We start from the raw sequence: 25,734 nt of genomic DNA, 5'->3' as shown, positions 1-25,734 counted from the left end.
GCCTTGGGTAGCTCCACAAGGGGCTGGATGTCCTGATCCTAGCCAAATAGGCTTGTCACCGCGGCGATCTATCTTGCAGACACTAGCCTAGAGAACACATCGGTTCGGTAGACCTCGTCTGCGATTCGCTCGCCTTCATGTGCCAAACCCAATCTCCTGACGAGCATCACCTATTGCTGTGAGATTGATCCATTCCTTTTTTGTGTGATCCAAGCGCTTTGACGGGCGGTGCCAATGATCTGGCGGCGCTGATGTGGCTTGCAGGTTGGTGCAGCAGGGCGTGAGAGGATGGGTGTGCTACTTGTGAGCTGAGTTCAGATTTTCCCCGAAGAGGAAGGGTGAAATAATATAGTAGCGGATAGTATTTCCCGCAGTAGAGAGGTTATCGAACCAATAAGAGATTCACGCAAACAACCTTCGACAGTACCTACACACACAAGAGCAAATACTTGCACCCAACGCGGGCAAGAGGGTTGTCAATCCCCTTGTACTAGTTAATTGCAAGGATCAAATTTGATAATAGGCGATAGATAAATTGCAATGTAAAATAAAAGTAAGAAAATAGTAGCAAGGTATTTTTGGTTTTTGTAATATGATTAAAGTAGACCCGGGGGCATAGTTTTCACTAGAGACTTCTCTCATAAAAATAGCATACAATGGGTAAACAAATTACCATTGGGAAATTTATAGAAAAGTGCATAGTTATGACTTTATTCATGGCATGATTATGTACATAGACATTACGTCCCCGACAGTTATACTGACTTCAGCATGCATCTACTACTATTACTCCACCAATCTACCTCTATCTAGCATACATCTATGGTAGTAAGTTCATGATAAATAGAGTAACGCTTTAAGTAAGATGACGTAATGTAGATAGAATAAAACCAAGCAATATGATTGAAACATGTTGTTTTCTCCTTAGTAGCAACAATACAAATACGTGCCTCGCTATCCCTTTTATCATGAGGTCAGAACACCGCAACATATAACCTACTACTATGCACCACTCTCGCTCAAGGTAAATCAATCTAGTTGGCCAAACCAAATAGATATATTGGAGATCATTACATAGCTATAACAATCCCACATAATAAAGTTCTAAAAAGACTCAATTACTTACAATGAATAATTTGATCAAAAACCAACAATTCATTGGATCCCAACAAACACACTGCAAAAGAAGATTACATCGAATAGAACTCCGGGGAGAACATTGTGTTGAAGATCAAAGAAAAAGAAGAAGCCATCTAGCTAATCATTGTGGACCTATAGATCTGTCGTAAACTACTCACACATCATCGAAGGTGCAACAAGGTTGATGTAGAAGCCCTCCATGGTTGATTCACCCTTCGGCAGAGTACCGGCGGAGGCCTCCAGATGGCATCGCGGAAGAACGAAGGCTTGCGGTGGCGGAAAAATTGTTTAGGGTCTCACCCTGGTGGTTTTAAGATTTATGGGAATTTATAGAAGTGGAATTAGGGCAAAGAAGCTATAAGGGGCCCACAAGCTCAGGTGGTGCCCCCTGGGGGTGTGCCATGTGAGCTTGTGGCCCTCTCGTAAGTCTTTTGGCCTCCTCCCAAATCTTCTAGGGTCCCTTCTGGTCCAGAAAAAATCACCGCATTGTTTCATCACGTTTGGACTTCGTTTGGTACTGTTTTTTTTTGCGAAAGAATAAAATAGGCAAAAATAGGAACTGACACTGGGCACTAGGTTAATAGGTTAGTTCCCCAAAATGATATAAATTTGCATATAAAGCACACAAGATTGATAATATAATAGCATGAAACAATCAAAAATTATAGATACGTTGGAGACATATCAGAGTGCGAGGGCCCACTGAATTCCAGAGCAGAAGGCATCCACACACTCTTGCAGGGAAGGAGGGCACAAGGCATTAGATGGCGTAGCGGCCACAACTAGGTCCACAGGCAGGCTTACCGCAAAGAAATCACATGCAGAGCCAGCCAACTAGCCCCCATATCGTGCTGGGGATTGGTGCCCGCCATGCACCGAATCCGCTTCTACGAAAGGCCAACCTCCTCCTTCTTGCTAAAATCTTTCAGCAACTGGCAATTGGGGCCATGTTCCCCTCTTTGTAGATGTTGCGAAGGTCGCACATGTCGCTCTCCTTGAGAAGGTTAACAGGTCTATCAACACATGGCACATTGAAATCCTTTTCACCATACGTCTGCTAAAATTAATGACCTTGTTCTTCTATTTGAACTGGTGCAGCATGTGGTTTGCGTGCATCACAACAAACTCAATAAGCATGAGGTACTTTGAAGGGCTGGATATCCGATAATTTTTCAAAAGGTCATTTCCTCATGATATCTTGTTTCCCCGGTGGTAATTGCTTCCGAAGATTCCCCATCCATTTTGAGTTGAATCTCATCTGGAACCTGCAAAGATTCTCTGCGGCTTTCTTCTTCGTATTCCCCTTATTCTCACCAGAATTACCTGCATCAACTAGAAAAGGAAAAAGTAAAGGACTGAATCAATAACAATAAAGCCTACAATAAAAGTAAATACAGTAGCTAGAACAAAATGAACTTCTATCAAAATAGAGCCACAACAGAGCCTCTCAATCAAAAAACAAACAAAGCCTACAATACAGATCCTAGAAAAAGGTGCATCTGCAATCAAGTTGAAAAAAACCTATCCTATCAAAACAACAAAGCCACATTATTGCAGCAAAAACTTCGTTCTAATAGCACCTCCCCCACCAACTACGGAGAATACATGAAACCTATGATCACAAAAATACTGTAGCAACCTACAATAGCTACAAAGCCACAACAACAACAAAATGAACACAAGTCAGCACAATTCAAAATGATACTATTGTATGATTCTGACCCATAAAATATTGATTCAGTAGCTACAAAGCCCTGTCTATGAATGCTGATACTACATCAGAATTCACACTGCTACTGCACGATTCACAATATCACAAGTCATCACAATTTTAATTCACAACCAACAGTAGCTACAAAGCCCTATCGATGAATGTTGATAGTGCATCTAAAACACAAAAAACCTGCATGGAAAACAAACCACTTGTGGTAGCAACAAAATTGATGTACCAATACACTGCTGCACTGTAGTGACCAGACCTCAAACAGTCTGATCTCTGTGCTCCGGTGTCATCCCTGGATCAGTAATGCTGACACCACACAGTACTCGGAGGATTTATAGCAGAGTAGCAATCACACACTTATTACATCGAGTGTCTCAAAAGAGAACTTATTACAATAAATATGGCTTAAGGCCATCTAGTGACGATAACAGCGGAAGGCTTGGAAGATAAGTGAGTCCATCAACTCCAACGGCATCACTGAGTATAGAACCACGACCTAAAAACTCCTTAATCGTCGTATGAAAAGTCTGCAACATTAACGTTGCAGCCCGAAAACGGGTCAGCACATGGAATATGCTGGCAAGGTAACACATGGAGAGTAATGGAATGCAACAGCTATACTATATGCATATTTGGCTGGTGGAAAGCTCTATGGTTATAGTTTTTGCGCAGCCAATTTTTCCCTACTTCAAAGGAATAAATTTAATTACTATCATGGTGGTTGTTAAACATTGAGAATGGTTGACAGCATTCTCAATCCCAATTAAAATAACTTCATTAAACCCAACAAATTAACTTTAGAGTAACATGTTAAGATTCACATGATAATCCAGGTACTAGATACTCAAGATGTCCATAACCGGGGACACGGCTAATCATGATTAGTTTGTTACACTCTGCAGAGGTTTGCGCACTTTTCCCCACAAGACTCGATCGCCTCCGTTTGATTTCTCGCACTACATGGTGTTTGAGAAACGGATGACCGAGACACAGTCTTTCAGAAGCACTAGCACCTTACGATGGATAGACTGGTACACCTAATTTCCCCTACATCTGCTAGTCTACCCTGTAAGAGTTCGCGCGACTTACTCAACTATGCCAGAGCCCATAATGGCTTGTGGCTGCACACGGAAGTTTCTAGTATGAATAATCTCATGATCCCTTTGAGCCTGGGTGGCGGTCCAAAGAAAAACAGGCAAGTCCTGGAAACCCCAAGTGCCTCAATCCACCCAGATGTGTGTTTAGGTTGCCACCTTAGATAAACCCTTAATTAACAATCTCACATCTGTCATGGATATCACTCACCCAATCCACGTCTACTAGCATAGCATGGCATAAGCAAACGTAGAAGTAACTCCCAAAGGTTTGATAATAAACAAGTAATAGGTACTACCTCATATACTTCCCATCCCACAATTTAATTAGCTCCTAATCATGCAATGTGTGAGGTTTGATCTAATGCAATAAAACTGGGTTGTAGAAAAAGGTATGATCAAGGTGTTACTTGCCTTGCTGATGATTCGCGAAACCTAGAGATTCGAAGTAACAGGCGGCGCACTCCGGGTATTCTATCGCAGACAAACAAACAAGCATACAATAAGTACTCATCTAATGCATAGGTAAAACTCAAATAGAAGATCTAACCAGAAAGTTCAACTTAAGAACCCTGGTTTGGGAAAAAGAATCAAGTCGAACGAAGCAAAAGAAATCAAACGACGAAAGAAAACAACTTCGTTCTAGTAATATGGATCTAGGGCAAATTTTACAGTAGCAAAAACTTGTTTAAGTTGATTATTCGGAAAGAGGGTTTCGAAACGAAACTCCAGGCGCTTGAATCGCCTAATTCCGATAAACGAGCGAAAAGTTATACTAAAACGAAAATCGGATCAGAAATCGCGATCAGAAAATAACCGCGGAAAAATCCGACGAAAAAGAAAAATGATGAACGGATTTTTTTTAAACAGCACGGAAGTCGAGGCGGCGAACCTCGGGCGGCGGCGGCGGCGGGGCTGGGCTAGGGTTAGGGTTTCGGCTGGCTGGGCTCTCGGGCTGGGCGGCTGGCCTCCCTCGCCCCAGGGTGGCGACTTATAAAGGCCCCGGCCAGGGAGTCCTGGCCGAGTACGGCCCATAGTCGGTTCCGCGTTTTTTTAAATAATTCCGCTCGGAAGAAAAATAAAAAGAAATACTAAATGGACTCCAAAAATCCCGAAATAAATTTTCCCGGGTTTCTAAAATCAAGCCCGAAAAAGTGAACATTTATTTGGGCCCTAAATGCAATTTTGAAAAACGCGCATTTTTCCTAAATTCAAATAAAATACCGAAAAACTCCGAAATAAAATTTATTTGATTTTTTTATTAAATCCTCAATATTTCTATATTTTGGGAAAGTCATTTTATTCCCTCTCTCATATTTTTGTAATAGAAATAATTAATGATAAAATAAATAAAATTAAATGATCTTGTTTACATAATTTGAGAAGACTCAAATATGTGAATAACGAAATCCCCAACTCTCTCCGTGGGTCCTTGAGTTGCTTAGGATTTTCTAGAATCAAAACCAAAAGAAAAATAAAATATGATATGCATGATGACCTAATGTATAACATTCCAAATTGAAAATTTAGGATGTTACATGCACGATTCAACATCATAGAAAATCATATCCAAAACACTCTATGCACAAAGGATATTCCTGACATATAATATCACATCATCACAACAAAAAATAGAAGATCATCTCAGGTAGTATAAAAAATGTTGCATCTATTTTGGCAATACAATCTCCAAACCCCACTCCTACTTGTAGCGAGATCTATTCAACCCTGGACCATGGAGGAACAAATCCCCAGAAAGCCCAATCCTCTGCTTTAAACCTAATCTATGGAGCATAACCAGAAACCATCATCTCCGCCCCCTGCCAGAACGTTGGCGACCCCCACCATCAGAAACACCAGTATGGGTGGTGGTGTGTGTGTGGGGGGGGGGGGGGGGGGGGAGGGGGGAGGGGGGGGGGGGGTTAGGAGAGGAGAAACAAGGGGAGAGCGAGAAAAGTTACCTTCCGGGGACGTCATTAGTCGCGAACGAACCGCCACACCCGATCTCCAGGCGCCACCGCTGCCCACCGCCCCCGCTCCTCTCTATTCCTCACACGAAATGTTTTGCAACCTCTGTGAACGGTTGCAGCAAAAACCGTGGAAGAAACGTGTAGGACGTTCAAATGGAAACATGGCAAAACGAGGATCTTCATATCTGAAGAGATCCAACGAGCCCCTCGCGACCGACACAACACTCGGCCGGTTGGAAACGTTTCATTTTCCGAAACGGGTCTTGTTCAGCTGGTACTACGTACGTACTGCTCCATAGTCGGAGCAATTGTTTTGTTTCACTGCACCGCACCTGTTTTCATTTGTTTTTGCAACAGCGACGTGTGTTTTGTTTTCCGAAGTTGACAGCACCATCAGAGAATCAGAGGTAGAGAGAGAGCGAGACGGCGGGCTCGGGAAATAAATGGGAGCGTGCAGCAGGCTCGTTGGCGGCGTGGCAGGCCCTCTCTGTCGCCTCCTTCCCCTATCTTAACTCCCTCCCTTCCCTTTCCTCCATCACTCTCCTCTCCCCCAAAAAGCTGCCTCCGTCCGTCCCCGTCCTCCCCACCCCCACCACCACCGTACGCGCAGACAAGCCAAAAATTTAACCCACCGCGCGCGGTTACACACGAGCCAGCTACCAGTAGCCGCGGCAGGCAGCAGGCAGCAGGCAGCAGCTCGATCAAGCTGCCGCGCCGAGACATCGGAGAAGAGCAGGCGCGTAGGTGCTGCCAAGGAGTAGTTAAGGCGCAGATTTTTCACGCATGCCGCGGGGACTCGGGCGTAGACAGTAGAGGCCGGGCGATACAGCCGCGATCTATGGATCTGGGCGCATGGCGGGATTCCCTCTAGGCGGAGGAGGCCACCACAGCCGCGGCGGACGCGACGACGACGGCAGCCACCCTCCCGGCATCAACCCCTCCTCGTCTTCCTCCGCGGCCGCCTTCCTCTACGCCACCACCCCATCGCGCGGCGGGTTCCAGCTATGGCAGGGGCAGCCGCAGCCGCAGCACGAGCAGCAGCAGCACCAGTTCTACGGCGGCGCCTCCTCCAGCATCATCCGCTTCGCCGATGACCCGGCCGCATCCGGGTCTTCGTCGCGGGGCGGAGGGAGAGGGTCTGGCGCTGGCGCGGGCGCGGGCACAATCAGCTGCCAGGACTGCGGCAACCAGGCCAAGAAGGACTGCCCCCACATGCGCTGCCGCACCTGCTGCAAGAGCCGCGGCTTCGACTGCGCCACCCACGTCAAGTCGACGTGGGTCCCTGCCGCCCGCCGCCGCGAGCGACATCACCAGCAGCCGCAGGGGCAGACCTCCGCCGAGCCGTTCAAGCGCCCTCGCGAAGCCGGCCAGCCCTCCTCCACCACCCCTACCACTACTTCCTCAGGTACTCTCTCTTATAGTCTATCTAATCTAGTGCACTGCACCCACACCACACCACACTAGCTAGCTATTTCTCTTTCCTTTTTGTACACCTCAGCTCAAAAGAGCGAGAGATCGTGAGCTTGATGGAATCCAGTGTGTTGAATGGTTGATGGTTTAGGGGAGCATCAGCAGCAGATGATGGCGGCCGACAGGTTCCCGCGGGAGGTGAGCTCAGAGGCGGTGTTCCGCTGTGTGCGGCTGGGCCCGGTCGACGAAGCCGAGGCCGAGGTGGCGTACCAGACCACCGTCAGCATCGGCGGCCACGTCTTCAAGGGCATCCTGCACGACGTAGGCCCAGACACCTCCATCACCGGCGGGACCCGCACCGGTCACCACGCCGTCGAAGGTTCCTCCCCGAGCACGGCAGCTGCTGGCGGCGCCGAAGGAGGCAGCGGATCTACGGGTGCCGCTGCAGTGTCGTCATCGGCTGTGGTGATGGACCCGTATCCCACGCCCGGCCCGTACGGTGCTTACGGCGGCGCGCCATTCTTCCACGGCCACCACCCGAGGTGATCATAGGCAAGGTCACCTCATCGCGCGCTTTAGACGCCATGCCTTGGTTCGCTTTACCGTTAACTCTGAAATTCTTAGATAATGCTGCTGCTGCTGCGATCGATCGACATGATGGCTTCGATTGATCTTGTTGATGCATACATAAATTGATGCGCTGGTTTTCTTTAGTTCATCAGGTCAGGTCAGCTAATAAAGCTGGAACTAGCTAGGGAACAAACAATGATTAAAAATTGAAATCTGACAGTTGATTAGTTTGGCTGCCTGCTTTGCCTTGATAGAGAATGGTTTGATTGATATACTCTCTCTCTCTCTCTCTCTCTCTCTCTCTCTCTCATGCTGGTTTGCATCAATGGTGGCGATGATGCCGTTCCCTGTCCGTGGCTTACTACAGTTCTGGATGCATTTGCCTTTGCTCTTAATACTACTACTAGGCCTACTAGGTAGCTTCTAATCCTGTGTCTAGCTCTTCCATAAGGTGTCACGCCTTTGCTTTATCTTTGCTCTTCAAAAGCTGAGCCCTAGCACCCTAGCTATAGGCTCTAGCTTGTACAACTAATTACTTGGCTCTTCATTTGGTCTGAACTCTGAATAATCGCTATACTCTTGCTATGCTAGAGAGAGAAAGAGAGAGATAGAGATATAGAGGGATTTTTTTAGGGGGTAGAACGGAGAGGATTTAATGTTGAGATATTTCTTCCGGTCATCATATGCTCCAGGATCAAATGATGAGATGATTGAGAGACAAATATAGTTGTGATCTCCTCTCTTCATAGGTTCGTGGTTTGATTGTTTCTAACTCCGAGCTTTGATACCATCGGTGTCACATTGCATAGTAATCTATTCTCTTCATTCGAACACTGTTTTTTTTTCCAACACTCTTATTATGATTTTCTCAAATTATATCTAGATTTTGTTCTGGAATTGGTTTAGCATCAGGTATCGTATATTACCATTCCCAGCTAATTGTTCTGCACGTACCTCATTTATATGTTGCATGTCCTCTCCTCCCCATGCTCCTCCAAATTACCCTCAGTGGTAAACATACCAACAGAATCAAAGATCTAATCTACCCATAAGGAATCTAATTAATCTTGATACAGTACGTTTTGATAAGACAAAAGGCAAATGCTTACACAGAGTTATCTTGCTTGAGTCGCCTCTTCTGTTAGTTAACTACAAATACTTCTATGTCGTACCGGCTTCATGTTTAGCATTCTTTACCATCTTCAAAGATGGTCATTTTGCATTTGTTTGCCTTAAAGCATAGAATGTCCTTATAGAGAAGCAGCTTCTATTTTGGAACTTGGAAGAGGGAAAACCTTTGTTAGCTTCTGCCTTTCAAGACATAACTGTGCAACACATTATGTGTCACGTACTAACATAATTGCACCTCATTTATGTAGTACGACACAGCATTTAGGGGAACTCAGAAGCTTAGTACTCCCTCCAAAAGCCGAAATAATGAGTGCACTTACTTATTTTCAGTTTTGCACTATAGTAATGGTATATTGCTTAATTTCAAACAGTAGGCCTAAATCTGCTATGTGCATGTAATGCCAGCTATATTATATTTTTTCGACTTGATTAAATTCTCCTCTAAATTTTAAAAATAGTGTATATATTTGTATATTTTAAGGTGTTTTATACAGGGGTTATTGCTGTAGCATCTGCCCGCAAACCATTGATTTTAATTTCCGTAAAAGTTCGTGTTCTATGTTTACTTTGTTTAAACTTGTCCTGAAGGTGATGATCCTCTATTCCTAAATAGTTCCAACCCACTACATTTTTTTTTCTAACCATGCAACTATGCCACATCAACAAGTCTTGAAAATTAGTGATAAATTACATCTTTTGAATTAATCTATCCATGCAACCATGCCACATCAGCAAGTCATGCACGTGGATCAAAAGTTACCACATTGTTTTTATTTTTTATTTTTGTGTGTTATAATGTATGGTATATGCGTTTCACACATGGAGCATATCTATGTAGTTCATGCTCCACATTTTTGTTGGAAAATGGCATTTCAATAACTTCAGTCCAAAAGTTTTTCTCTTTTTACACACTTCATATGATTTATTGTTTTTAAATATAAATCATGAACACTCCTACAATTGCTTATGCCTTAGTTATATATCACCAATTTATACATTTCCATTAACAGGTTTTCCCGCAGCAACGTGTGTGGTATGATCTTGTTTTCTAAATGATCATGTTTTACAAATGAAATTTATGTATTGCCTGCTCTCTGCAATTATTTTAGATGAAACATTGATTGACTGTCAATTGCTGGTTGTTTCAGAAGTTTCCTCGAGACAATTAGATACTTTTAGCAGCCCCTTCATTTTCATCCTAACAACGTTTCGCTTGTTATCCTTATCTTGGAAGTTTGATTTCAAATTCATTGGATGTGGTTTCTTACCCATAGGACTTTCCATAGAGTAGCATTGTTCATATTTTTATCCAGTATACAAAGACGTCTTGTGAAATGAAGATATCATTGCTGGTTTGCATTTCTACTTTCTTTGTTTAACTTAAAATAATAGAGGATGGAATGGTTACAAAGTAAATTGGTAGTTTAGTGAAATTAAGTTTATCTTTATATAGGTTTGTAGGAGAATACATGATCATTTAAGTCTTGTTCTTTGTTATTGGGATAGGTAACTTGCTTTTATACCGGTATTGTTCGCTTGTTGGCCTTACTTCAAATAAACTCGTCAAATGGCTACCATTTTTTTTACAAAAATTAAAATCAATGTAGCATTTGATTTACTAATAAAGCATCTACTTTTATGCCTCGGCAGTTTGGCGGCATATAGGCTTAATTAACTCACCCATTAACTAATTTTTTTGCGCAGAAAAACACTTTTTTGCGGAATCCATTAATTACTTCATAACATGGTAGTAATGCTATTTTCAGAAGAAAAAAAAACATGGTAGTAATGCGAGTGTGGGGCACATGAAAATCAATTCTGCGTTTTTTCTGTGCTTCTTCATTTCACATGGAGATAATTCTGCTTGGATGGGAGTTAGACAAGACGCCTGACCTAAGGCAGATCTAGAATATCAAGGGTACTGTACTACCTAACCCTTTTGGTACTGTTATGTCGATCGTCAACTTTACCGAACTTGAGAGAAAAGAAGGAAGAATAGAAAGTTCGGAATATTGCCAACACCTGATATATATTCACTTGCTACCACTTGCCCGTTCAAAATGTGCCAATCTCTCGGTAGCCATATGTAGCTTGAAATTATCAGCTGCTAGCAAAACCAGAATAAAGCTTGCACATGAGCTTCAGATACTCTATTTTAATTAGCTTGAATTTCTTTGTTGGAGCTGGGCAAAAAGCTAATTAATGGGATTTCATATGGTGCCATTTCCACCAAGAATCTTCTATCGAGCAATCTTCTAGAACGCATGCAGGAACTCAACAGGAAATACATGAACTGTCGCGGGAAGAATTATGTTCGAAAATAAGTGTTGTGGTTTTAGCTCAAATTAACTAACATCATGACACTTATTTTGAAACTGGGGGAGTACTATAGTTCCTGTGTTTGTTACTACAAAGGATACGTTCTTTTGATCCATCCTTTTCCATACACAAACCTGGCGGGAGCCGGGCCACTATCGTCGTCGGCCGGTGCCGGTGCATATATGTATATTGTATTGGTCACGCAACAGCTAGCAAAGATGCATGGATGATCTGGATCAGCCTCATCTCTTTGGCATGTGTTCCTTTCAATCAAAAGGCATGGGAGAGGGGAATAATCACTGACTTTCGGACTCCTACGAGAGAAGTGTCATGCATACGTTTCTGATTCTGGCTCATGCATTCCCGTGCGTACGCACCCAAGTCAATGCTGCGAAGCTATTGCTCTTGTTAATTTATGCCCTGGTTTTATTTTTATTTTTTGCGGGTCTGTTCATCATTAGTTGCACATAGCCAAAAAAGAACGATGATAAGACCTGCTTTTTTTTAAAAAAAACATTTGATCTATTAATCTTCCATCATGGTAGTACAACGAACACCAGAAATAATAAAAATTACATCCAGATCCGTAGACCACCTAGCGACGATTACAAGCACTGAAGCGAGCCCAAGGCGGGCTGCCGTCATCACCCTTCCCGCGCCGAAGTCGGGCACAACTTGTTGTAGTAGACAGTCGGGAAGTCGCCATGCTAAGAGCAACTCTAGCAGACCCCGCAAAACGCCTGGCCCGCAAAAATTCCGGCGAGTATGCGGGCTCGGGCCGATTTTGCGGCCAGAACAGACCTCGCATACTTGCCCGGCCTGCAAAAACTTTTGCCGCAGCCCGCAAACCGCCCCTCCTGAGCACTATAAGTGCGGTTCCGCGACCCTTTTGCGGGTCCAAACCCTATCCCCCGCCGCCGCGAGCCACCCGATTCCCCTTTCTCCTCTCCCAATTTCTCGCCGCCGGCGACCCTCCGCCCCGCCTCCAGCCGCCATGTGGGGGCGAATGTGGAGCTCCGGACGCGGCTCCGGCAGCAGATCCGGCCGGGAGAGGGACCCGGAGCGCGAGCGGCGCGTCCGGTCCGACGGCGCGAGGAAGCGTGACGCGTGGAAGTGGACCAACAGCGGGCTTTCGCCGCCGGCGAGCTTCGACCGCCGCGAGACGGTGGAGTACGACCGCCGACGCGCATCGTTCTCCTCCGCGCGTTCTTCGTACGCCGGATCCTCCTCCTCCTCCGCCGCGGGCTTCCTCCCCGTGAAGAGGGAGTGGTCGGACGAGGAGGACGAGCCGGAGCCGCCGACGCCGTTCCCCTTCGTGCCGGTGAAGGAGGATCCCGAGGAGCCCGCTCCGCTCGGCCGCCGCGGAGTCGTCGGGCCCAAGGACTATGTCGCGGAGTTCGACGCCGTCGCCGCCGCCATCGCCGAGCGGAGCGTGCGCGAGGAGGAGGAGCGCCGCCGCCATGCCGAGGAGCTCGAAGCCCTCGAGTGGCGGCAGGCGGTCGCCGCCAACCTCGTCGCCAAGGAGAAGGCCGAGGAGTGGCGCCGCGTCCGCGCGGAGCAGGCGGAGAAGTTCGTCGATCTCTGCAGCTCCGGCGAGGAGGAGTGAGCGTCCGGCGAGCTTCACGGCGTCGTCCAGTTGCCGCGACCTCGCCGCCGTTTAGATCCGACCCCCTAGTACTATCTTAACGTAGTACGTATGCTTGTAGTGTGATGAACTATGTAGTATGCGATGAACAATGTAGTATGTGATGAACTGTGTTTGTGCAATTTCTCCCGCGAAAGAAGTTTTTCAAATTATGCAGGTTTAGATACGGGTTCTGCTCGGACGCGTATGTTTTTGACCCGCAAAAGCGATTTTTGTGAACCCACAAACGCGTTTTGCGGGTCGTATTTTTGCGGGGTCTGCTAGAGTTGCTCTAAGACCCCGTAGGACCAGCACACCAGAACATCAATCGCCGTTGATGAAGAATAACGTAAATCGAAAAGACCCGACCTGAAGACGCTCAAATATAGACAAACCACAACCAGATCCGAGCAAATCTATCGAGGATAGATCCATCGGAAACACACCTCCGATGCCCACCAACGATACTAGACATACCACTGGAACGGGGACTAGGCAGGGAGACCTTTGTTTCATCTTCAGGAAGCTGTCGCCGTCTCGCCTTACTAAGCAGGACACAAACCCTAACAAATCTCAAAGGAACGACTAACAACGGAGCCCTCCCGTCGGTCCTTGCCGGGATCCACCGCGCTCCATGGCCCTAGGGCCACCGGAGACGAGGCGGACCTGCGGCAGAGTCGGTGAGAGGCACGAACCCTAGCTTTTCTTGAAGGAGGAGGCGATGATAAGACCTGCTTTGTCAGTTACTTACTCCCTCCTTTCCGTTTATAAGGCTCAATTCAAAAATCTCACCAATCAAGATAGATGATGAGTGGTGAAATATTTTTTGTAGTTTGCAAAAGCACCCAATTAATGCTCTTGTTTTCCTCAAAAAATTATGTTTACGAATGCATTAATTGCAATGCATGCATACATAAAGTACATGCATTGATCAGTTTTCTCTTAATACTTGCATGCAATGATTTAATGCACCTTGAAGTCTGAACATGTGATGAAGAACAAGCAAATTGAGCCTTATAAAATGGAAAAATTAAAATTTTGAAATAAACCCTATAAACCGGAAAGAAGGGAGTATATACTAGTACATTGTTGGCAAATTAATACCGACATTCCCTTTGCACTGCATCGTATCTGGATATGGGCTCGCGATATATAATAAGTGTAACCGAACAAAAGCGATTTCAGATTTTTGTTCGCACTGGTTATTATTTTTCTCCCGCAAGATTCCATGGGCCACAAGCCACAATTAACCTAGTATATACTTTTATCTAAAATATTGTACTAACAGATTTCCTACGTATACAATACACGGAGAAAGCATGCACTACTTTGCGGATGTGCTTAAGCATCTAGCATTATAGCCGCCGAATCACCCTTACGTGCATTTGCAAACGGTAATGCAATAGCTTTCGATCTGTGAGTGCAACCAAAGTCCTGGTCGTGAATCGTATCAACGTGAAAGCTTTTGTGTTAATAAACTGTTAAATGGCGTCGCCGTACCCGTACGTAGTGATCAGATTTTTTTGCCTGAAGAAATTCCACATGTAAACCAGCTACCCGCAAAAACAGGACAAATCAAATAAGGTGCATTTTCCCACAAAAAAGTACTCCAAAACACATGGTGAAGACTACCTAGCTAGGGCAGTTGGTTCAGGGGCTACTACCAATAAGAGTCCCCATATAGTGATGTTTAAAAATAAAAATACTACTATTACTACTAGGTGACTTGCCCGTTGACTCTATCAATTTACAACTATTTATCCCCACAAAAAAATACAACTATTTAGTAGACACTGTGCAAGTTTACGCGTCGACATGATGTATTCAGTACATCAGTACATAAAGTGCAAGATGCATCCTCCTTAATTTTCACCCATAATTTGGCCCTAGTCGCTTACCCCATACAAGGATGAAACAAGCGAGCCCGGCAGCGACGCGACGGGTGCAAAAGCGCGCCACGAGTCACTGTTCAATCCCTTTACCTCACATCAAACAGTGGCTAGGAGAGGACGCCGGCCGGCCGGAGCCGGTAAAGATGGCGCCACCAGTGGTTTACATGAACACGGCCATGTATATATATTCTCACGGCCGGGGGGAGAGACGGTAGAATTAACAGTGCACACGTATCGTCGCCATGATTCATCGCACATGACAGAATGACAGGCTCAAAAGCGCATGCACGCAGCAGCAGTGTACCGTAATGTCATCGGCGACCTTTATCGCCGCCGCTACAGTGTATCTCGCCTCTACTACTACAACCTTTTCTCTCAGGTCCTCCTTTCTCCTATAATGAGAGAGAGAAAGATGGGGAGATCTCGAGGCAGAGGGAGGCGAGTGGCGACGGAGTGCAATATTGCAGCGTAGCTGGAGATCTACGGCACGTAGGGCTCTTCATGAGGAATCCTTAGGGTGGGGAGAAGGCGATGCCGGCATGGTCCCGACAAGTACTCCTACTACGTCTAGTGAGTTGGTGCCAAGGCCTAAGGATTCACGTGCCCCATACGTCAAAAACCCTGCGGAATCGCCAGGGTTTGCAGGGGCGTTTAGTGCCGTTTATTTCAAGGTATTGATTCATGCATCGGTCGACCAATCTCCTGTTCAGGTCACTGCGAGGTGGATCAAATCATCGAGTTCATTGGTGTAATTACCATCCGTGTCCATGGAGGTAGTACTGCTGCAGAACGCAGTAACTCGATCCACATGGCCCGCCAAGTGCATACAGGCTTCTGAGTGATCCAGTCCAGTCGTAATTAAGCTAGGAGAGTACCTAAATTTTGGCTGAAACCACGCTCTGCGGACTAGTATTATTACTCTGGTACCTGGTACTTGCGTATAAATGATGAACTAATTTTGCAGATTAGTTAAAGGGGGAGTAGCATATACTAGTACTATGTGTACGTCTTAAGCATCAATGCTCCTTTGGGGGTTCAAATATAATAGGACCCATTTTCTTTAGTTGGAAAGAGAGGTCAGCTTAGAAGCGGTACTGACTTTGTTTCAATGCAGTAATGTGCATGCTCGTGAAGAAATACAGAAAAATTCGCGGGGTTCCTTCTATTTGTAAGAAATTAGATTCAAATTAGAGAAATTGCTTTTGGGATACACATCGCCCACTAATCCACCTAAAATTGGATTCACGATTTGTGTGGCACCCCCTCGATCCCCGCTATCGCTGATCGTTCAAGCTATGGAACATCCTGTTAAACTTTGAGGTGGGGGAGGAAGACGACTCGTTCCGCTGACGGCTTACGAGTAAGAGCAACTCTAACCAGATGACCTATTTCGTCTGCCCACGTCTGTTTGAATCGTCGTGAACAAAAATGTTGTCCCAACGCGTCGACCCATTCCTAGACGTTCGTTTTATGTTCGCGCAGACATATTTCCTGTCCAAAATTGCGACTGAAATGCGTCGACGCAGACGCGAAGCGGACGCGTGGCGCACCCCCTCGGTGTCCGCCATGGCCCCGCATGTCGGCCTCCCAACTACCGCCCACAGTCATATTTATGATGACCACCGACACCGGGCCCACCTGGCACTGTGTAGAAGGGCCGCGTGCCCGTCCTTTTTAATGGACACGTGCGGCGGGGCCGGCCTCATCCACAACCCTCGTCCACATCTGGGCGCCTTTGCTCCCTCACCGACGGCTAGCAAACCCTAGCCAGCCAGCAAGCATCCAGTCAGCCATGGGATTCTTCAATTGGAAGGGAGGAAAGAACGGGAAGTTCAGCGCCGGAGCGAGCTCTTCCCGCGGGCAGCCTGCTATGTCGCCGCTGGCTAGACGCGGCACGCCACCGCAGGTGCGGGAGCGGTTGTACATCCCAGTCCACCTGGCATACCCCCAACGGCCGACGACAAGATGGAGTTGCACGACGGTGGAATCGAGGCTGATGGAACGATGGTCGGCTTGGTGGTCGACGGCCATGCCGCCGCCTCTCCCGACAACGGCCAGAGGAAGCAGGAAACGCGGTACGAGCAAGCCGCCAAGTTAGCCAGGGTCGTCCTAAAAGTGAACAGGGTTCGCCAGCGGGCGATACTGCTAGCTTGGCGCAGAGTTCGGCGGATGGTGCGGGTGGCGGAGCAGGAACCGGGACGACCCAAGGACAATTGCGGCAGTGGCGGTCACCGCATGACGCGCACGCTTATGTCCCAAATGGAGGAGGGCACAACACCGAACGTCGCCGAGGCATTCCTGGGGGCGTCACGGTAGCACTGGCGAGAGCCAACGTCATCTTGTCAGACGTTGCCGGGGCAGACCCGGCGATCGCGATAGCCCTGGTGAGCGCTGCGCCCGAGGCAGTACAGGCGATCCATGATGTCGAGTGTGCCCCAGCCTCGATTGATCAAGGTGTGTAGGTCATCGACTTGGCGGCCTCTGCTCCCACTGAGCCCATGATCAACACGCTGATGGACGATGGCTGCTATGCGTGGTGAGTTGACATCAAGTGCACAATAGCTCTTTGTACGTGTGTGGTTCATTATATTCTTGTAAATTAGCGAGCTAATGGTTTGTAAACTACTCAACGAACTATTGATTTGTTTATGCATGTCAAATATGTCAATTGTATGGGCTGGCCTATCCATATATTATCTCAATATGCAATATGAATAATTAATATGCAAATTCCTTTTAGATATCGGTTTTGATCGCCATGTCGAAAACATGGACATCCTCTACTCTACAGGGCACGCGCTTAAACTGAATGAACTGTGTACGATATTAATACTTTTGATGAAAAGTTAAGAACTTGGCTGACAACATTTGAGTAACATATATAGTGCTGACACTATTCGACAAAAGGTGGATCTTGGTAAGACGACACTTCACAATTTTGACAACCATATGGTCTATATCTACATACTTAACATAGTAACAACGAGCACATTTTAAGAGGCTGAGGGCAACAACCACAATTATCCGCTAGAAGCAGCTTTACCACCGCGACTCGGCATCTCGTCAATGAAAAGGAAGAACCCTATGATATCTACTACACAATTCTTGTAGACTCGTGTTGGGCCTCCAAGCGCATAGTTTTGTAGAACAGTAGCAGTTTTTCCTCAAGTGGATGACCTAAGGTATATCAATCCGTGGGAGGTGTAGGATGAAGATGATCTCTCTCAAACAACACTGCAACCAAATAACAAAGAGTCTCTTGTGTCGCCAACAAACTAAATACAATGGTAATTTGCATATGTGCACTAGTTGGGCGAAGAGATGATGATGCAAGTGTAGTAATGATAGTAGATATTGATTTTCGTAATAAGAATAATAAAAAACAGCAATGTAGCAAGTAACAAAAATGAGCACAAACGGTATTGCAATGCTTGAAAATGAGGCCTAGGGTCTGTACTTTCGCTAGTGAAATCTCTCAACAATGCTAATATAATTGGATCATATAACCATCTCTCAACGTGCGACGAAGAATCACTCCAAAGTTCCTATCTAGGAGAACATCAGAAGAAATTGTTTGTAGGGTACGAAACCATGTCAAAACTATTCTTTCCGATCAATCTATCCTAGAGTTCGTACTAAAATAACACCAAGCTATTCTTTCCGATCGATCTAACCAAGAGTTCGTACTAAAATAACACCATATGATACACATCAACCAACTCTAATGTCACCTAGATACTCCAATGTCACCGTGAGTATCCGTGAGTTGATTATAGGATATGCATCAAACAATTTCAGATTCATAATAATCAATCCAACACAAAGAACTTCAAAGAGTGCCACAATATTTCTACCGAAGAAACAAAGACGAGAACGTGCATCAACCCCTACGCATAGATTACTCCAATGTCACCTCGGGAATCCGCGAGTTGAGTGCCAAAACACATATCAAGTGAATCAATATGATACCCCATTGTCACCACGGGTATACATAGCATGACATACATCAAGTTCCCTCAAATCCATAAAAGTATTCAATCCAATAAAACAAAATCTCAAAGGGAAAACTCAATTCACAACAAGATAGAGAGGGGAAAACACCATATGATCGAACTATATTAACAAAGTCCGCGATACATCAAGATCATGACATCTCAAGAACACGAAAAGAGAGAGAGAGAGAGAGAGAGAGATTAAACACATAGCTACTAGTACAAACCCTCATCCCTGAGGGTGGTGGACTACTCCCTCCTCATCATGGAGACCATAGGGATGATGAAGATGGCCTCCGGTGATGATTTCCCACTCTGGCGGAGTGCCGGAACGGGGTCAAGGTTAGTTTTTCGTGGCTATAGAGGCTTGCGGCGGTGGAACTTCCGATCTAGCGACTCCCTGATACGTCTCCATCGTATCTACTTTTCCAAACTCTTTTGCCCTTGTTTTGGACTCTAACTTGCATGATTTGAATGGAACTAACCCGGACTGACACTGTTTTCAGCAAAATTGCCATGTGCAGAAATAAAAGTTCTCAGATTGACCTGAAAATTTATGGAGAATATTTTTGGAATATTATAAAAATATTGGCGCAAGAATCAACTAGAGGGGGGCCACCCAGAGGTCAGAAGCCCTGGGGGGGCGCCCACCCCCTAGGGCGTGCCCTGCAGGCTTGTGGGCCCCCTAAAGCTCCTCCGACCCTAATTCCAACTCTATAAGTACCTTTTCACGGAGAGAAAAATCAGACAGAAGGATTCATCGTGTTTTACGATACGGAGCCGCCTTTGCCTCCCGTTCTTCATCAGGAGGGCTAATCTGGAGTCCGTTCGGGGCTCCGGAGAGGGGGATTCGTCGCCATCATCATCACCAACCTTCCTCCATCACCAATTTCATGATGCTCACCGCCTTGTGTGAGTAATTCCATCGTAGGCTTGCTGGACGGTGATGGGTTGGGTGAGATTTATCATGTAATCGAGTTAGTTTTGTTAGGGTTTGATCCCTAGTATCCACTATGTTCTGAGATTGATGTTGCTACGACTTTGCTATGCTTAATGCTTGTCACTAGGCCCCGAGTGCCATGATTTCGGATCTGAACCTATTATGTTTTCATGAATATTTTGTGTTCTTGATCCTATCTTGCAAGTTGTAGACACCTATTATGAGTTATGATCCGCATACCCCAAGGTGACAATAATTGGGATTCTTTTCGGTGGTTACCGTAGTTTGAGGAGTTCATGTATTCACTAAGTGCTAATGCTTTGGTCCAGTTCTCTATTAAAAGGAGGCCTTAATATCCCTTAGTTTCCATTAGGACCCCGTTGCCACGGGAGGGTAAGACAAAAGATGTCATGCAAGTTATTTTCCATAAGCACGTATGACTATATACGGAATACATGCCTACATTATATTGATGAATTGGAGCTAGCTCTGTGTCACCCTTGGTTATGACTGCTACGTGATGAATATCATCCGACACAATTATCATTGCCGATCCATTGCCTATGAGATTTTCACATATTGATCTTTGCTAAGTTACTTTCATTGATGTTGCTGTTACAATCACTACAAAACTGCTAATGTTACTTTTGCCACCGGTACCGTTACTTCCATATTACTTTGCTACTAAATACTTTGCCGCGGATATTAAGTCTTTCAAGTGGTTGAATTGACAACTCAGCTTCTAATGCTTGAGAATATTCTTTGGCTCCCCTTGTGTCGAATCAATAAATTTGGGTTGAATACTCTACCCTCGAAAACTGTTGTGATCCCCTATACTTGTGGGTTATCAAGACCTTTTTCTGGCGCCGTTGCCAGGGAGCATAGCTCTATTCTTTGAGTCACTTGGGATTAATATCTGTTGATCACCATGAGGAATTTGAAAGATACCAAAACCAAGATTTTTCCGTCTAGAACGAGGGGAGGTAAGAAACTGCCATCTAGCTCTGCACTTAACTCACCTTCTGTTTTGAGTAAACTTGCGACACTTACACCTGCTATTGAGTATGATATGTCGCATGTTATTGATGATGCTACTTCTGCTATACATGATGCTTATGATGATACCACTACTTTGTTTGATAATACTGTGCCACTGGGTGAATTTCTTGATGAACAAATTGCTAGAGTTAATGATATTGAGAATGTTGAAAGATGATGATATTTCTGAAACTGATGAAATTATTGAAACTGAAAATTTTGAAACACCTGATAAGGTTAGCTGTCCTAGATATGAAATTCATGTTATGCCCAAGGGTTATGTTATGGATGGAGAGGTAGCTAGGGACTTTCTTACTTGTAAGGATAGATATGATCTTAAGAAATTATTATGCAAGTGGAAAGAAAAATCTTTGAATGCTAGAATGCAATATGATCCTAAGGATGCAACTTCACCTATCTTTGTTACTGATAAGGATTATGAATTCTCTGTTGATCCTGGGTTAATTACTTTGGTTGAATCTGATCCTTTCCATGGTTATGAATTTGAAACTGTTGTGGCACATGTTACTAAATTGAATGATATAGCCACCTTGTTTGCTCATGAGGAAAAGATTCGCTATTACTATATTCTTAAGTTGTTTCCTTTCTCATTAAAGGGTGATGCTAAGATATGGTTTAATTCTCTTGCTCCTGGTTGTGTGCGTAGTCCCCAGGATATGATTTATTACTTCTCTGAAAAATATTTTCCTGCTCATAAGAAACAAGCTGCCTTACAGGAAATATTTAACTTTGTGCAAATTGAAGAAGAGAGTCTCCCACAAGCTTGGGTGAGGCTTCTCCAATTACTTAATGCTTTGCCCAGTCATCCTCTCAATAAAAATGAAATACTTGATATCTTTTATATTGGACTAACCGATGCTTCTAGGGACCACCTAGATAGTTGTGTTGGTTATGTTTTCAGGGAACTAACTATTGAACAAGTTGAAGTGCTATTGAATAATATATTGAGTAATGATAATGATTGAACTCTTCCCGAACCACCTCCTAAGCCAACTCTGAAGAAAAGAGGTATTCTATTTCTCAGTTCTGAAGATATGCAAGAGGCAAAGAAATCTATGAAAGAAAAGGTATACAAGCTGAAGATGTTAAGAATTTACCACCTATTGAAGAAATACATGGTCTTGATAATCCGACGTAGGTAGTAGAGGTAAATTCTCTCTATAGATTTAATGAATGTGATATTCCTCATAATAAGTCTACTAGTCAATGCTTGGATGAGTTTGGTAACTTTGTTGTTAAACAAGAAAACTTCAATGCATATGTTAGTAGACACTTGAAACATAATGCTTATATGCTTGAATTCTTGGGTGACTATATGTGTAGAACTGTTAATGATCTCAAGATTATTAGTAAACATGCTTCCATGGTAAAAACTCAAGTAGAACAAGTTCTCAAAGCACAGAATGATTTGCTCCATGAGACGAATAATAAGACGAATGATCATGCTATTAGAGTTATGACTAGAGGTGGTAAAATGGCTCAGGAATCTTTGTATCCTAAAGGTCATCCTAAGAGAATTGAGAAAGATTCCCAGAGAATTAATACTGATGCACCTATTCCTTCAAAGAGGAAAAATAAAACTAATAGGACTTTGCATGCTTCTAGTGAGCCTGTTATAGCCACACCCTAGAATATAAATGATATTTCTATTTCTGATGCTGAAACACAATCAGGTGATGAGCATGAACCTAGCGATAATGTTAATAATGATGTTTATGTTGATGCTCAACCTAGTAATGATAATGATGTGGAGATTGAACTTTTTGTTGATCTTGATAACCCACAACCCAAGAATAAATGTTATGATAAGGGAGACTTCATTGCTAGGAAACATGGTAAAGAAAGAGAACCATGGACTCAGAAACCCATGCCCTTTCCTCCTAAACCATCCAAGAAAAAGGACGATGAGGAATTTGAGCGCTTTGTTGAAATGTTTAGACCTGTCTTTTTGCGTATGCTTTTGACTGATATTCTGAAAATGTGTCATTATGCTAAGTATATGAAAGAAGTTGTTACAGAAAAAAGATACCAGAAGCTAAAATTTCCACCATGCTTGCTAATTAGACTTTTAAGGGTGGAATAACAAAGAAATTAGGAGATCGAGGAATACCAACTATACCATGCTCCATTAAAAGAAACTATGTTAAAACTGTTTTATGTGATTTGGGAGCCGGTGTTAGTGTTATGCATTTGTCTTTGTATCATAGACTTGATTTGAATAAGTTGACACCTACTAAAATCTCTTTGCAAATGGCTGATAAATCAACTACTATACCCATCGGTATTTGTGAGGATGTGCCTGTTGTGGTTGCAAACATTACTATCTTAACAGACTTTGTTATTCTTGATATACCCGAGAACGACAGTATGTCGACCATCCTTGGTAGACCTTTTTTGAATAATGCAGGGGCTGCCATTGATTGCAACAAAGGCAATGTCACTTTTCATGTTAATGATAATGAGCATACGGTAGACTTTCCGAAGAAACAACCTCAAGTGAATAGTATCAATTCTATTGGAAAAATTTCAACGATTACTATTGGGGGTTTTGAATTCCCTATTCCTACTGTCAAAAATAAATATGATATTCTTATTGTTGGGGACATGCATATGCCCGTTGAGGTAACCTAGCGTTATACGAAAATTCTTCGGTTTCATGTCATTCAGAAGAAGTTTGCTAATAGGACTTGATCAACCTTGTTAATGGATTCCTTTTGATGGGCATGAGATGGATGAATTTAGCAAACACAACTTTCTGTACCCAGTTTTTAATTTCTATTATTTAGAATAAATAAATCAAAAATACTATTATTCTCCTATTTTCTGTATTATCCATGCAATAAAAAATATCCTAAAAATAAAAGTTCTCCAAATGCCCTGAAAATTCAGTATGATTTTTTCTAGAATTGTTGAGAATTTTTGGCACTGAGAACACAGCAGGAGGATGCACCAGTGGGCCATGGGCACGCCCACCCCCTAGGTGCACCTAGGTGGCTTGTGGGTCCCACGTGGGTCCCCCTCACTTATTCCAGCACCCATCTACCCCTTCCAACTCATCCTGATTTACATTCATGGTGGTTTAGAACAAATAAACAAAATTGATACTCAAAAAAAATCTTAAAGATCATTTCTTGCAAAGCACAATAAGTGTTATTTCTTCAAATGTTTTGGATGCGGGTTGAACAGTTGAACGCTGTCATTGATCTATTTAGCTACATTTACTATTCACCCGGATGCTTGTGATCTCTAGAGAAGAAATAATATCCGAAGAAACCTATCGATACTCCTTACACATGAGATGACCCCCACATACTTTGTCAAAATAAAAAACTCCCCGATCAATGCATTTCACTGTTCCGTGCAACGCACGGGCACCTTACTATATATAGCACGACAATAAATTTAACCAACATTATATATAGTATGATAAATGCTCATGAATGTCACCAAAAATTATATCATTGAAAACTATGTTCAAATACGAAACCAACGATATAGTTTTTGGTGACATGCATGATGTCTACTACACAACCTTCTTCTTGTAGACGTTGTTGGGCCTCCAAGTGCAGAGGTTTGTAGGACAGTAGCAAATTTCCCTCAAGTGGATGACCTAAGGTTTATCAATCCGTGGGAGGCGTAGGATGAAGATGGTCTCTCAAACAACCCTGCAACCAAATAATAAAGAGTCTCTTGTGTCCCCAACACACCCAATACAATGGTAAATTGTATAGGTGCTCTAGTTCGGCGAAGAGATGGTGATACAAGTGCAATATGGATGATAGATATAGGTTTTTGTAATCTCAAAATATAAAAACAGCAAGGTAACTAATGATAAAAAGTGGGCGAAAACGGTATTGCAATGCATTGAAACAAGGCCTAGGGTTCATACTTTCACTAGTGCAAGTTCTCTCAACAATATTAACATAATTGGATCATATAACAATCCCTCAACATGCAACAAAGAGTCACTGCAAAGTCACTAATAGCGGAGAACAAACGAAGAGATTATTGTAGGGTACGAAACCACCTCAAAGTTATTATTTCTGATCGATCTATTCAAGAGTCCATAGTAAAATAACTCGAAGCTATTCTTTCCGTTCAATCTATCCTAGAGTTCGTACTAGAATAACACCTTAAGACACAAATCAACCAAAACCCTAATGTCACCTAGATACTCCAATGTCACCTCAAGTATCCGTGGGTAAGATTATACGATATGCATCACACAATCTCATATTCGTCTATTTAACCAACACAAAGAACTTCAAAGAGTGCCCCAAAGTTTCTACCGGAGAGTCAATACGAAAACGCGTGCCAACCCCTATGCATAAGTTCACAAGGTCATAGAACTCGCAAGTTGATCACCAAAACATACATCAAGTGGATCATGTAAACATCCCATTGTCACCATAGATAAGCACATGCAAGACATACATCAAGTGTTCTCAAATCCTTAAGAACTCAATCCGATAAGATAACTTCAAAGGAAAAACTCAATCCATTACAAGAGAGTAGAGGGGGAGAAACATCATAAGATCCAACTATAATAGCAAAGCTCGTGATACATCAAGATCGTGCCGAATCAAGAACACGAGAGAGAGAGAGAGAGAGATCAAACACATAGCTACTGGTACATACCCTCAGCCCCAAGGGTGAACTACTTCCTCCTCGTAATGGGGAGCGCCGGGATGATGAAGATGGCCACCAGAGAGGGATTCCCCCCTTTGGCAGGGTGCCAGAACGGGTCTAGATTGGTTTTCGATGGCTACAGAGGCTTGCGGCGGCGGAACTCCCGATCTAGGTTTCTTTCTGGAATTTGGGTATATATAAGAGGTGTTGGAGTCGGGAACAAGTCAGGGGGATCCCCGAG

The 25,734-nt window shown here is 44.1% G+C and overlaps 2 protein-coding genes across 2 annotated transcripts; both read left to right on the top strand.

Moving 5' to 3' along the window:
- The first annotated feature begins 6,400 nt into the window (after nucleotides 1–6,400).
- On the top strand, nucleotides 6,401–10,677 carry LOC125524406 (protein SHORT INTERNODES 1-like). The gene is made up of 2 exons (XM_048689459.2): nucleotides 6,401–7,332; nucleotides 7,489–10,677. Exons 1-2 carry the CDS (start codon nucleotides 6,780–6,782, stop codon nucleotides 7,881–7,883), a joined length of 948 nt encoding a protein of 315 aa, XP_048545416.1. The 5' UTR covers nucleotides 6,401–6,779; the 3' UTR covers nucleotides 7,884–10,677.
- A 1,629-nt stretch (nucleotides 10,678–12,306) lies between these two features.
- Nucleotides 12,307–12,963, top strand: LOC147959370 (uncharacterized). Its single transcript, XM_087534423.1, has one exon. It carries the CDS (start codon nucleotides 12,352–12,354, stop codon nucleotides 12,961–12,963), a length of 612 nt encoding a protein of 203 aa, XP_087390549.1. The 5' UTR covers nucleotides 12,307–12,351.
- The last annotated feature ends 12,771 nt before the right edge of the window (nucleotides 12,964–25,734 follow it).

Source organism: Triticum urartu, chromosome 7A, assembly GCF_056163025.1.
Source record: "Triticum urartu cultivar PI428250 chromosome 7A, HENAU_Tu73, whole genome shotgun sequence".
In the NCBI taxonomy this organism is placed as follows: domain Eukaryota; kingdom Viridiplantae; phylum Streptophyta; class Magnoliopsida; order Poales; family Poaceae; genus Triticum; species Triticum urartu.
Note: the sequence above shows the minus strand (reverse complement) of the source record. Positions and strands in the feature narration are given on the sequence as shown.